We start from the raw sequence: 14,455 nt of genomic DNA, 5'->3' as shown, positions 1-14,455 counted from the left end.
CAAGAGAAGCTCCCGCTTCCCTAGCCTGACCATCCCTTCCTCAGCTGTGCCATCCCATTGGAGGGCTCTGGAGGCAGAGGAAGAGTTTGTGTGCTCGGCTGTGTGCCTCGATAAAGTGCACGTTGAGACGAGACGGTGGACGGTGCTTCTGAGCAGCTTTGGGGTTGAAGGCTACAACGTCTTCAGCTGGCGCCGGTTCCACATGCCCCGCTTCGAGTGAAACCAGTGGAAAAAGTTTCTCAGAGAGAGACGCTCCACTTCCAGCCCAGCCTGCAAGATCCTGTCAGGAAGGAGAAGGGTAGACTTAGGGAAAACTTGGTCACAGAGATACTGGGGGGCTCAGCCCCAGGAAATCTCTTTTAAGTTGTGTTGTTGTCAAGACACTGCAATTAAATTGAAGAGTCGAGAATAGCTCAGGGGTATCTCATATCCATAAGCAGACATCTAATGACATTTGTGAGTGTTTATGCACCCTTGGAGGAGGACGGGTCAGGAGTGGCCTCCACACGCCAGGCTAGGAGGAAAAACAGCTGGCAACATGGGATTGCTGAGGATGCTAGTCTTTTCTGCAGCCATCTGACAGAAAAGACAGGGCAGGCCCCAAAACCTAGAACTACAAATGCAGAGGCCTAGGATTTGTACAGCAGAGATCCCTCATCACAAACTTCTCAGAAATTGTAACTGTACCTCATGACCTTTAAATGTCTCTCTGACAGCTGTTCTTCTGGGCAATTGCGATATGTAGTCTGGGAAGTCTGAGGGACCCAAACTGGACCCACTGTACACTGCTTTGCTTGGAGGAGACAAAGTCTTCACAATCACCAGTGCCTGATCTGTCTATGGCCAACCAGCAGCATGGCTGGAAGGCACCAGGAAACGGCTGCTCTCTTCTTTTATCAGTGGCTGTAGTAGTGTATTTTGGGTCCAGTCACCTACTGGGTTTGAGGTCAGGACATACTCAAAGGCTTTCCTTCACTGACCAAGCTTATGGTGGCATTAGTCACCTCAGCCTCCTCAGATACCCACTCCCCTGGTCATTGGTCCTCCAGGATCTAATGGGTTTCCTCTCCTGAGCACATGAATGATGACAATGGATGCCTACCTGTCCAGGAGTTCCCAGTCCTCTCCTCCCCAGCGGTCCCGAAACTCTTTTGTGTTCATGCCTCCAATCTTGTCCAGGTCAGACTTGTATATGCCCAGGAGACCAAACCCATTCACCTCCCAGTAGCCTGAAGACAGCACAAAATAGGCACAGGTATGTTGGCACTTTGAACTGCTGATGACTCCAGCAGGGCTGCCGGAGTGACACTCAAGCTACTTTTAGCACAACGTTGACACCAGAGTGTCAACTCAGCACCAAGGCAGAGCTAACTGTATTAAAGCTCTGGGAAGTAAGAAAGGCTTGCGGACAGACAGCATGGTCTGTCCTATGAACTTGTCAGCAGAGCCTCTCACCTCTCCTGTCTGGCAGCATAATCCCTAATGTACCTGGACTGTACCAGTTTCAAAGGGTTGTCCCTGTGCCTGGATGGCTCAGGATAGACACTTCTGCCTGAAGGAAATTCTACACTCAGATGATCTGTGCCACTTTCCTCCCCCTGACTTGGGTTGGTTTCCCTCACCCCCAGGCTACCAGCTCTCCTCAATACAGGCTGTGCCCCCTAAGAAAAGAGAGAAACAGACAGAAAGGAGTAAAGGAGGGGTTTTCCAAGGTCCTCAATTCCATAGAGAGCCCTAGGAGACAACGAGGAGAAACGTTATATAAAGGGCTCCACTGGCTCTTTGATCTCATATTCCAGGCATCTGACACTGTTAAACCCCATCCTATGTCTAATGCACTCTCACCCAGTGGCCCTGGAAGCACCTTAAGGTCCAGACCTCAACAGCACCACAGGAACAAATCTAGAAGTGGCAGGCACCCTCTTTCTTTCCCCATTCCCCAAGGTCTGAGCCAAAGAGGGTCCACTCCTTCTTACCATCAGGCCACTGTGGGGACATGCCGCAGTGCAGCCTCATGACCATGGGTGCGAAGGCCATCTTGCCTTCCACGCAGTGCTTCCGGATTGAATCAATGACTCCAGCTGGGAAGTGGATGTGGAGGTCGCACAGGAAAACGATGCTGTGTGGATCCTGGAAGCAACCACACCGGTTGGCAAAAAAACAGATTGACTTTAAGTAAGTCTTTCTTGAGGGGCAGGAAGACAGAGATATGGGAGTGGATTAGAGCACCATTTGTTGCTACATCAGAAACTGAGATCCTAGGGGCTGGCGAAATGGCCATTGAGTGGCTGTTCAATGATGGGTGTGAAATACTACGACTATGACCTGGCAGAGCCAGTATCACAAAGCTGCTACTGCTGATTTCCCTCCTGTCTGATAGTCCCAGCAGGTGGACCAAGAACCGAATGGACCACAGGCTCCTCAGAGCAAATAGTGAGGCCCTTACTCTGCAGGGACAGGGAACACATCTATATTTGATCTGGTCTGCCAGGCTATTCCCTTCCCTAAAAACCAGCATGTTCAGTATGAAAGGCAGAGGTAGCACCAGACACATCCCTGTCCACCCCAAGGTCCCCCAGACTTACCGTCACAAGGTCTATCCCCGCCTGCAGCCCAGCAGAACGCTCAAAATTCCCCGTCAGCTTCAAGTACCGATAGCTGGGGGTCAGACGGGAAAGAGAAGTTCAGTGTGTGCATGTTGGCGAGCACAGAAAGCACCGCTAGCACCGACACACCGCAGGCAGTGTGCTGTGGAGCTGCCCTCACCCCCGAGCACCCTCTCAAGGAGGAGGAAAGCCTTTGCTGCGTGAGTGCACAGGCTCAGTGCTGCTCCAGGTCCCAGCGTGCCCTGAGGGTCTTCCCCCTTGTGCAGCAAGGACAGGGCAGTCCCTAGCAAAAGCACTTTCAGCTCTAGTCCAGCTTTATCCTAGGACTAGACCTGTTACTGGGAAGCCCTGGCATGTGAAGGAAATGACCAGCTAAGGCTGGTTCAGGTCAGAGTAGAGTAAGCTAGACAATTATTCCAGCAAGCGGAGTCCCCAGAGATCTCCACGCTCTGTCTCATTCCTCACAGCTTTCTTGTCTTGTCTGTCCTCCCTCTGACCCACTACCGCAAGACTTGCTTTCTCTTCTCTCTTGCAAACTTGAACAAAAGCCAGGAGAAAAGAGATGCATCTGGATGGATGACTACAATAGGTACTGCCTTACAGTTGTATAACACTATTATATGCAGTATATGTGTATGTACGTTATAACAACAATATATTCACGTATGTGTGCAAGGTCTGGATAGATGTTATCTTTGGGTTTCCAGCTGCAGGAGGTTGCTGAATACACAGAGACTGGCAGACGTGTTCTGTTTGCAGGCATATGCATATAAGCAGTTTTTTGTGACCAAGCCATACACTCACTGGTGCAAGGTAGACCTTTTCAGAGCCTTCTCTACATCCATGTCATTGCTGCTGTAGTCCGTGATGATGACGTTGAAGTACGGATCCTTAGTGACTCTGAAGAGCTCTTCCATGTCAGAGATGAACTGCAGCACCCAACGTGCCTGGTTTTTCACTGGTTGTATTGTAAGAGGGAGAGAATCAAAGCAAAACTGATTTCAAAGTCAGTGTGGCTTCTCAACAGGCAAGGTTTCTTGGCTCCCCTCAAACCCTGCTAACCTTGCAGGGATGCTGAAATAGGCCCAGGCTGAAAAGCAGGACCAACGATCCTAGGAATCAGTATGGGTTCTTCCCCAGTGCATGACAGGAGTTTTCTTTGAGCTTACAAGCCATGGGAGTTTGGGTCCTGTCATATTTCTGAGGAGGTTTAACTTGGAAAGAACAGAAATTGGAAGTGACCCAAATAAGACGGTTGAGCCTGGCCCAGACCCACTGTTCAGGACTGCCCTCATGGGAACTGCCCACCACGCCAACCCTTGACGTCCCAGGGAGGCAGGTCCCCCTTACCTGGCACCACAAAGTGAACGACGGCACGGTGATTCCAGGAAAAGCCCTGGGGCCAGCACAGCTCTGGCTCTTTCGCCACAGCCATCAGATGTCGCCGGCGACCCCATGCCAGGTTCCTCATCTTCCTCTCCTCCTCTTCATCGCCACCAACGCCCTGCCAGCCCCGCGCAAAGACATACTCGGAGAAGCGGACGAGCCTCTCTCCCTGCTCCAGCAGCTCCAGCTCCAGCAGGTAGCTGCATGCGATCCTGCCGTTTCTCCACGTTCACGATACGCTGCAGCTGGAATCGCCTGCAGGAGATACAGCTGGGGTGGGCATGTCCCCTGTACACCAGCCCTTCTCCCACCTCCAGCCTATTCAGCTCTGCCAGGCTCTTTGCTCCTGGCTACCACAAGCCCTTTTGTCCCCAGCTTCCCCCTGCTTTGGTGCACTGCTTCCAAAGTCCCATGGGAAGGTTTAGCACCTGTTTCCTAAATCCACAAGCATGTGGGATTAGATCTGGGATTCCAGCCAAGAGAAAATAGTTGGCAAGGGAAATGAAATAAAGGTGACACAGAAAATAACAAATGTGTCTGAATGATTGTAGGGCTGTAATAGTGAGTGCATTCAACACCTCCTACAATGATCTTGGCACAAGGAGTATGTTTGGGCTAGTGAAATTGGCTGATGACAGCTTATCAGCCAATAACATGGAGTAGGACTGAGCAATCATACAGTAAAAACTGGGGTGAGCTGTAGGTTCGGAATGGCCAAAACAGGATGAAATGCCAGGTCATACACTTTCGGATCATAACAAGAGTTTCTGCTGTACAATGGATGCTCATGAGTTAAAAATGCTGAGAAAAGCTGTGTGTACTGATCAGTTACACCGTGACTGTGACTGATGTGACCCTGAAAAAACAAATGTGATCTTAAGCTGTAGCATTAAAGCTACTTCCAGTAGGGACTGGGAACTAATAACACCCATTCTATAAAACATCCAGGATACTGGTCACTTATGTACAGGAAAATTCACCCAAACTGAAACCTGCATGGAGAAGGACAGATAGGAAAATTATGGAAATAGAAGCCAACTCAACGAAAGGGTCAGGAGTTGGATTGTTTAGCTTACAGAGGCTCAGAGGAGGTACATCTTTTTGCCAGAAAGGCAATCAAGATGGTAAGTCTTGAGAAGAAAAAGAACCATATCAAGACCATGTGAAAACAGAGTACCAGCAAAAGCTGATCTCCAGTGGGTCATCAAAGAAGTGAGGAGCTGAAACATCTTCCCAAGTCAGTACTAGGATCTAGCTAGTTTTAAGATGGAGCTGCACTCATTCAGATAACAGTGTAGGGTACTTGGTTGTCTCTGAGGTCAGTGTACTGATCCACATTATCTGGTAAGTCCCTTCTGGTCCTATGTCCTAAGTGATTCACAAGCTGAGATGTGGCAGACATCAAACCACAAGCACAAGGAGCTCCAGTCCTACTTCATATCAGCAGGGTTTCTTAATCTTCAGCTGGTAAAATGCTGATATGTGCTCTCAATACCTACACTGCGCAAGGAGGAAGCCAGCAAAAAGGCTGTGATGCCAGCTGGATGGAAACCTCCAATCTTTCACGTTTACTGCCACCAGCTATTAGAGGGCAATATTCAGCCCCCAGACATGGTCCAACAATTCCCATTTCTCAGCCAAAGGAGGTATTTAAAGCCCAGTTTTTTTACACAGGTTTCTTGCCTGAAGTCTTATTTCCCACATTTAGTTTATTCTCTAATTCCCACTAGCTCCTCACATGACAGCTCTTCCCTGTGCAGCATGGTACACCAGCTCCAGGACACTGCCCCTTGGTTTTTATACTGTGTCTTACCCTTTACTCCTCTGGTTGAGCTTCTTCAGGAAGACACGTGTGACTTCCAGGGCCTCCCTTTCTCTCAGCATCAAGTTTCCTGACGTGTTGCATTTCAGGTCAATCCAGTCTGTGCGCAGCATATGGAAGTCAAGGTTGCTCGTGCTGAAGGTCTGCTCCCAGTTCACCGCCTGGTCAAACACTGGTACATAATCAAAATCCTCCTCATCTTCCTCCTCTGGCTCCCCATCTACCTCTTCCTCTTCTGCTGCCACAGGTCCAGACTTGCCCTTCACAGGAGATGCCACCTGCGCTTCTCCCTCGCCCACATCCCCACCGTTGGCCACCTTCTGCTCAGCAATGTAGGACTCCACTTGGTTCAGCCACTGCGGCAGCCCAGGCTGCTGGCTGGGGCTGGCAGAGCTCACAGCGCGTCTGCCGGCTTTGCCAGAGACTGGGCCTCTTTCCCCGGCTGGCACGGTGCCTGCTGGCTGCAGCCCGTCCTTAGCAGTGCTGAAGCCTCTCTGAGGTCTCACCCCTTTGGGAATCATGACCCCTGAGTCCCTGGGGCCCCCGAGAGGCTGCTGCCTTTGAGACACGGTTCTAGAAGGAGGGTTCACCTTTTTGACAGGCACTCTCCCCTGGACGGCCCTGGCATGCTGTGGAGGGCTCTGGGAGTTGTCTTTGACGCCAGCTTTTAAATGGGGTCTCTTCATTGTTGGGTTCCCCTCTAGGCCAAGCTGGCTGAGGCTTTGGTTGGCAGAGGCCAGCGTCACTGATTTGACACCAGACCTCTTTGTCCTTCTCCTGTGTAGCCCCTCTCCTATGTGGCCACCCACCACTGAGAGGAGTCGACGACGCTCCTGGAGGGAATAGTCCTTGTGAACGTTATTGCTGCCCACCACGCTGCTGGGAGCGTTGCCTGCTGGCTCTGCCCTCCCTGTGGCAGGGCGCTCAGGGGGACTGGTACTCTCCATGTCCTGCTCCACATACTGCAGGTCGTCCGGGTTCCCCTCCTGGGAGCCTGCAGGAGTAACTGTAGTTACACCTCTGGCATCCTCCCGCTGCCTTCCCCGTCCCGACCCAGGCACCTGCCCTGCCAGGGGCAGCTACTTCTTGCCTCATCTCAGCGTTGTCTCCCCTGCTCAGAGGGACAGGGATGCTCTCACATGACAGCCATGTTCTTACTAGTACCAACCTCCTCAGAACCTATTAGCCAGCATTGCCAAAGGCTGTGGAGGTGTCTGGCTTTGCCTTTAGCTGTTGGTCTGGCCACAGCTTTGCAGGGGAGGTATGAGCATAGGCTGCCACACTGCACACCTTTGGCTTTGTTGCTTCAGCCCACGTTTTTGCTGGAATTGCACCTCAGCTGAGTTGCGGGCCTGAGAAGTAGTTGTCACACTGTCCACTACAGCCCACTGTTTGGTGACATCCCAACCTGCCCTTAAAAGAAGTGAAAGTGGCAGCAAAACTCTCACGGCAAAACAGGGCTGTGACTTCCTTGGTACAGAAAGTCAACAGCTTTCAGCTCGTGCTGGAAGATCACACAGAAAAGTAAGATAAAAGGATCCTCTGGGCTCTGACATCAGGGCCCCTACCTGGCTGCTCTGTCTTTTCTCCAGAGTCTGGGCTCTTCTCTGGGCGATCCATCTTCATGTACTTGTAGAATCCAAATCTGCAGAGGGAAGGGCAAAACACAGGTTTGATGAAAGTTACTTTGCCCTCTCCAAATAAATTATGGCCACTGCTTCAGAGGTGATGGTCCATTACTCTGATTACATCTACCCAGCATCTCTAGATCCTCTTCTTTTATCATCATCACCACCTTTCATATCTTTGGGCAATTAGATCTTACTCTGCACTGTCAAAGACGTCTGTTTTCCTTGCTTATCATCTCAGTCTCTCAGACATTTTCTCATAAGCACAGGAGGAAATCTCAGTGTAAGTACCCTGAAATACTTCTTTAGCCTCCCTTAAACTGCTCCTTAAAGCTTACTTATGATGTAGTGCTCAAAAACACAAGTCATCATGCTGCAAAAGCAGCTCAGGTAGGTAATTGCAATGATCTCTCTCTCTCTTCTCTCATACCACCACTGTCTGCGTGCTGTCTTCATATGCCTGTGCTTCAAGCTCTTGGGAGGGATTTCCAGGACTGTTTCGCTCCATGTGTGCTTGATGCCAAGCAAAACGGGCCCCCAGTTCCCAAATGCTGTCACAATACAAATGAATTGTCAAAGCAATGAACCCGGGTGGCACCTTCCAGCCCATGGCAGCCACCTTCTCCATCCTTCACTATGAACCCCAGTCCCAAGAGTTCCCTCCCAAACCTAGGATACAATCTCTTGTTCCAGCTCTCAAAATAGTCCTGTAGGGAGGAAGAAGATCCTAAGCACAAGGAGGCCACCATCAGTTTTCTCACCAGAAGAGTGACTCTCCTTATCCTGCAAAAAAGTCCTCCTGAATGGAGGGAAAGCCTCACACAAGGTGTCTGCCTGTTGCAGGGGGAGCATGTAAGCTGCGGTTCCCTTGCAGGGCCACTGCTGGGAGCAGGACCCCAGTGAAGATGAATGACATGCATTTCTTCCCCCAGAGAGATGCCTAGTGGTAAGCATGGTTTGGCTTTCACAGTGACAGCCATCAGGCTCCAGCTTCTGGCAGGCAAAGTTTGCTGGAAATACACTCCCTGATGTAGGGGAACAAATATGCTCTGACCCAGCTACTGGATTAACAGAGCAAGAACAGCAGTGGCAGTTTCCCCTTGAGATCTAAACATATTTTCACTTAGAGGGAGCATAAGTTATCAAAAGAAACTATAAATGCTTTCATGTTTTGACTATACATGCTTTAATGTTTTGCAAGGCATAGGGGATCTTTAAGAATTAAGAGAGTCCTACAGAACTGAGTATGAAATTCCACCCCAATTCCAGCCTTCTGCTCCCTTCTCTGCTAGTAAACCCGCATTTGCAGCATCCTACCTTTCCAAGTAATAAGGGTTTTCCTGATAGAAGCATTTGTTGTCTTTCTCCATGTGGCTCAGGCGGCTGTAATCATTCGGGTAAACAAAGGATAAATGAACCTGGGAAGAAGGTAGGAAAATAAAATAAAACCCTTGTAAATACCAGATATCAATCACAAGGTGACCCAGACACAGTTGCAGAGTGACCAGCCCTTTTGAGAGGGAGCAGGGGTTGCTCACTGTTTGTCTCCCAAGGCACCTGGTAGCAGCCTGTGAGAATGGAAAACAGAAGGAAGCGTGCTGGGCTGTGTGCATACGTGTGCCTTTTTTCTCTCTCTCTCAGCATCTGTCTGTCCATCTCTGTAACTGTGCATTTAAGTCCTATAACAGAGCAAGAATTAGCTGGGAGAGAGGTGGGCAAGTCCTCCTGAAGAGATGCAGGGGATCACAGGAGCCCAGAAGCCGTGTGGGGAGACCTCCAGGCAAGGCTGAGGCAGCCACAGCCACCCAGGATGCGAGTCCCCTGGGGAGCGTAGGCTTGCACTGACATCCAGGGAGGGCAAACCGTGCTGGTGATCCGTCCCCAGCAGACCTCAGAGTCTGCTCTGCTATGCAGGGGATTAATCCCTCCTATTTTGCATGCCCCACAAATGTGAGCTCCCCCTCAAGAGCAGTTTTAAGCTTGTCAGGGGCTTTAGTAGTCCACACAGACTACAGTTCACCCCATGGCCGAATCCTCGGCCATTGTGAGGCTCTATGTGAAGGCAAGATCAATTCTTTGGTTTGAGGTCCAAGGGGCTCTGCAAGACATACACACTTGTAACCCAGTGAGACCCGGGAGCAGTGTGTAGCACCCATCTCCCTTTTCTTGGTGTTGCTCTTTGTCATGTACTGGGATGCACAGACCTGAACAGCAGAAGGCCAAATCTGCTCAGGAGCTTCAGATCGGTGGAGAGGGCCCCATGGTTAATGTGGTCTCCCCTCCTTCCTCCTTGTGTTGCCCTGGGCAAGTACCTGCTCAAGGAATAAAACTTACAAACTGGAGTCCCTGGTAGCGCTGCAGAGGAAATCCATTCACCAGGTAGCTGGGCTTGTATGGGCAGTCGAGCAAGGCTCGGCGCACACGAGACTTGCTGAGCAGAGGCACTGAGAAGAAGAAACACATAGGCAAGTGTTGCTGGAGGAGCCCTGCTGCAACCGATGCACCAGCTTAGCTACTTCTGTGACCAGTTTCTATTTATCCATGTGAAATACTAACAGATACACAAAGCAAACTACCTTGCACAGCTCATCTCTTTACATTCCTCTATGGCACTTACACAAAAATATTATGCCTGGGGATGTTGTGTGAGCTGGATGCCAAGAAAGAGGAGCTGGGTTTAGTCTATGCTTTGTCTCCTACAGTGACTGATACGTACGCTGCCCCTCTCTTCTGTGCTGGGGAGAAAAAAGTATGGCCTTTGATAACCATGGTGTAGGAGGACAATCTTTCTCAGCTGTGCTACTGCACGTGCTGTGACAGGCTTCAGCTACCTCCTCAACTGCTTTGCAAGTCTTACCTTCGTAAAGAGTGTCCCGGGGGTCAGGCTTCAACATGTCAGCTGGGTGTGCCTTGCTGCCTGCGCTGTCAGCAGGCCGGTTCGTGTGACTGGCCAACGTCTGCGGGATATGCCCAACCTCATCCATCTTTAAAAGCGTCTCGTCTAGAAACCAGAAAGAGAACGGAAGGGGGAGGAAGGGCTAATTCATCCCTTGTCCCAAAAAGTACCCCTCTCCAGTGTCAGCTCTTTCCAAATGGCATAGCATCCATGGCACTAATGCTGTCTCTCTGGCATAGGAATGCCTAAATGGTGCTGATCGGGAGCTTCACCACAAAGACACTGTGGGGAGGAAAGGCTTTGACTCAGAAAGTTGGGAACACAGAAACTGTGGGGTACAAACATGGCTATCACTGAAAGCAAACAAACACAGAGAGGAGTAATGGAGGAAAATGACCTCCTGCCTTGGACACACCAGCAGCGGTGTGCTGAAGAAGCCGCATGCTGGCAGGAATTACTGGACACTTCTGAAATAATTCTGAAAATAATAATAGTATTAAATTTCTTTTAAGAGGAGATAGAAAAGATGAATGGGAGGAGAAACGTGAGAAATGGAGCTTTCTCCTGTGCTGGAAAAGGATCAGGACCCTGAGAGGAGGCCTTTAGTGGCCAAGGAGGATGATACTCCAGCAGGGGAATGGGGACCCACAGTAAGCCAGGAGCAATGGGAAGCTTAAACTCAAGACTGAGTATTGGTTATGTTTTTTCTTGGGTGCTGCTGCCAGAGGACTTCATGTCTCCATGGATCTTACTCTGAGATGAGAACTGAATAAATATACAAGAGGGAAAGGCAACATGCTGCCAAGGGCACTGGAGTTACTGTTAGCAGCTTTTGGGTACTGAACAACATGGGAACCCAGAAGGAATGGGATGACATGTGATACAGCCAAAGGCTGATACGGAAGAGGGAAACACTGCATGGGCAGAAGGTGCCAGATAAAGATGAGACTGCAGCACCGTGCCCAACCATGAAAGGATCTTCTGGGATGTGAGTCTTCCCTTCTACAGGGAATTAGTAAGAAGAAAAGAGCAGAAGGAAAAAGGATGGGGGCAGAAGACCTAATGGAAAACCTAGTCCTGGCCAAATGGCAGGTTTCAGAAAATACAGCAGCAGGTTACAAACCAAGACACAGCAAACAGATGTCTCAATTACATCAAGGAGTCTTCCATGGGCAGAAGTGCTGGCATGGAAAAAAGCCCAGAGGTGTTGGAAGGCAACAGTGGCAGATATGGAAAGGGGGAATGCTGGCAGAGGAAAGTGATTCTGACAAAGCTAGATAAGGGTAAACAGGACTAAGAAGCTCCTTAACTGATAAAGGCATCACTTGATGTGCCAAGATGGGTTTAAAAAACAGGAGGGACTGGGCTGATGTCCCTGCTGCAATCCAGCAGCAACTTGAAGAGACTTGAGGCTGATACAGAAGAAAGCAGCATCCCCCAGTATTGCTAGTGTATCCCATTCTGTCCAGCACACAGACTGAAATCTCCTGGAAGTGCCACAGCCACCCCTTCTCCCTGGCTGTGTGCAGCTGCCAGCGCACCCCCGCAGCACCCACATTATGGGCCTCATGTTACCCCTATCTCTCCAGGCAACCTCCATCCTGTGTGTTCTCACATCTGGGACAGTTCTCGCCCTGGCAGATCCTCCTCTCTGCCCTTCTGCACTGCCCCTAGATTTCCCTGAAATAATGTTCCAATCCTACTTCCAATTCTCCTATAATTAATAAGGAGTCACAGTCTTGTCCAGAGGTCTCTCTCCTGACCTGTCTCCACTTCCTCCTTGTAATGATCTGTACGTGTAGTATTTGCCTGGCTAGACTATCATTCACAGTGAAACACCGCTGATACTTTTTGGAAGAATGGGGAGGCGCTCAGGGAAACCTGTGATGAAGATACTTACTAGCAAAAAGGGAGAGGTATTGAGAGTCAATGACTTTGAACTTCGCTTCTGGGTCATTCAGTCTCCACTGGAACAGAGAAACACATTAAAATGAAGTGCTTATGGAGTTAACCAAGCCAGAACAAAAGGAACAGGCACGAGATGTTTTTTCACCAGATGGACTCGCAGCTTCCTCTTTCTCCTTACTACGATCGAGTTTACCTAGCAGCAAAAGACTAGGAATGAGCTGAGATCCCCTAGGACACATCCAAAGCAGAAAAAGACAAAAAGCTGCAATAGAGACCAAAGAAGACAGAACGATCCCAAGTAAGCAGTGGTAAGGGTCCTGACATGTGGCCAGGACTATCCCACATAGAAGTAGGTAAGGGCTCTGGAAGGGATTAGATAGATCTCATGCAAATTGGAGCTGGGCCTGGGAAAGGAGGTAAATCGTTACAAACATCATTCCTGAGCCCTGCAGGGACAATTATACAGCACGACCATTTGCACAGACTCACTGCTACTTCCACGTGGTCTGTTCCTCTGTCATCCTGCTTGTGCAGCACCTCAAAATAGTACCTGCCTGCAGCTGACAACCTGTGAAGAACAACGTGTCTGTCACCAAAAGCAATAAGGAACATTTCTTAGCTTGTCAGCAGACAATGAATGGAGAGCAACCACACCATGAAACAACCTAATTCTCAGGGTGAGCAGGGTTAGGACTGCCAAGAAAATCCAGATGCTGACAGTGAGATAGGTAGCTTCTCTTGTGCACCTGGAGGGCTCCAGGCCCTTCTCAGTTAATTCTGAATAACTCCCTTTCAGTCTGGCCTGATGGGTTTTGGCCTCTGGGAAACCTGGCCAGTTCCAAGGCAGGAAGGTCAGGATACAGTTCATATAGAGGAGTCTGGATCTGCTGGTGGCTGCTTCCTCCAGGGAAGAAAAATTCAGTGTTGCAGTCCTGCAGTCAATCAGCAAAGCAACTGGCACCAGTGTGGATGTGTCACTTCAGCTTTGGCGATAGCCCAGAGTAATCCCTGTCTCTACATTGCTAAATTCTTCACAACAAGCCTAGGTTCCCTTTCCTGGTCCTTGTGATTTCCTGGCCATGTGCAGAGGTGGCTGGGAGCGAGGGGCTCTGCTCACTCACCTCACCATCTTTGACTGCTGGCTGTGAAATTTCCCAAACTCCCCTGGTGCGGTCCACTCCTTCCCTGTCTGTGGAGAGACAGAAAATGCTCTAGTTGAGTTTCTTCCCCAGTTACTGTGCTGGGAGTGATGAAGAGGGAAAACTGAGCTACTCCTCCTTGTAAGCTGTCTGTGAGATCTATAACCTGTGGACAGATTTAAGTTCCTTAATCATGAACATGGGGCTCCCAACAGCACTGCCAATATGTAACTGGCTTAAGGTATGTCGCATCATACCCATCCGGCATCTGTAGTGGTGTTGTCTGTAGTTAGGCAGGAAAAGAAACTTGGATAGTCCAAGGAAGTACATAAGACAGGAAGGTCTCCATCCCCACAGAAACATTAAAAGCCTTGATGGAAGAAGCCATGCAGCATGCACTGTACCTTGCCTACACTGGCCAGCAGCTGGAGACCAGAGGTCTTTTCATCTGCACTCAGCCAGAACTCAGCATTGTCATCCGCAGCAATGGCAAACTGAAACTCCCCTGTCAAGAGATGGAGGGAGTAAGTAGGGCTCTGGGGTAAGGGCTTGTGCACAGAACAGATTCTGCTCCTCTAAAATGCTGTCTTCACCCTTTTTCCTGGTGAGAACATACCTTGCCTTTTGATATTACCACCCCCACCCTTTTGAACTCTCTAGCTCTGCTGTGATTGTAAACAAAACTTTACAGATGCAACTGGTTCACTATCCCTCCTGCGTTGGCTTCACCTGACATCTAACCTGGAAAGCTAAGAAGCCCATGCTTAGACCCAAGTCTCCCTGCCTCCCATTTTGTTTCCAGAGCAAATTTTTGTGTGAGAAGCTGTGTTTGGATGGAGGAATGTGCACGTGGAGCCACAAAGGGAGACAGAGGTGCCTGAGTCTCACTGTTCTGGCCGGGGTTACGGGGATGCCAGCTGAGGGCCAGGGGATCAGGAGGCGTAGGTGAGCACTAGCAGGCCGCTCCGGGCAGAAGCATGCAGCTGGGCGATACAGATGTCAGCTGCTGTCAGACTGTATTCATGCACCCGGGGAGCAGCAGGAACATAAATGATGTCATGTACAGTCCT

At 49.9% G+C, this 14,455-nt stretch overlaps 1 protein-coding gene across 1 annotated transcript in view; it reads right to left on the bottom strand.

The window, feature by feature from the left end:
* Positions 1–171: 171 nt before the first annotated feature.
* LOC104163071 (beta-1,4-N-acetylgalactosaminyltransferase 3-like) overlaps positions 172–14,455 on the bottom strand; it is a 53,219-nt gene continuing 38,935 nt past the window's right edge. The window contains 16 exon segments of the mRNA XM_009701953.1: positions 172–280; positions 1,103–1,229; positions 1,977–2,130; positions 2,586–2,658; positions 3,411–3,564; positions 3,957–4,192; positions 4,194–4,247; positions 5,806–6,808; positions 7,383–7,459; positions 8,760–8,860; positions 9,777–9,886; positions 10,300–10,443; positions 12,239–12,305; positions 12,736–12,814; positions 13,368–13,435; positions 13,790–13,890. Coding sequence (XP_009700255.1) covers positions 172–280; positions 1,103–1,229; positions 1,977–2,130; positions 2,586–2,658; positions 3,411–3,564; positions 3,957–4,192; positions 4,194–4,247; positions 5,806–6,808; positions 7,383–7,459; positions 8,760–8,860; positions 9,777–9,886; positions 10,300–10,443; positions 12,239–12,305; positions 12,736–12,814; positions 13,368–13,435; positions 13,790–13,890 — 2,657 coding nt within the window.

The sequence above is a fragment of the Cariama cristata genome, unplaced genomic scaffold (genome assembly GCF_000690535.1).
Source record: "Cariama cristata isolate BGI_N322 unplaced genomic scaffold, ASM69053v1 scaffold5726, whole genome shotgun sequence".
Classification (NCBI taxonomy): domain Eukaryota; kingdom Metazoa; phylum Chordata; class Aves; order Cariamiformes; family Cariamidae; genus Cariama; species Cariama cristata.
This window is presented reverse-complemented; position numbering and strand designations above follow the sequence as displayed.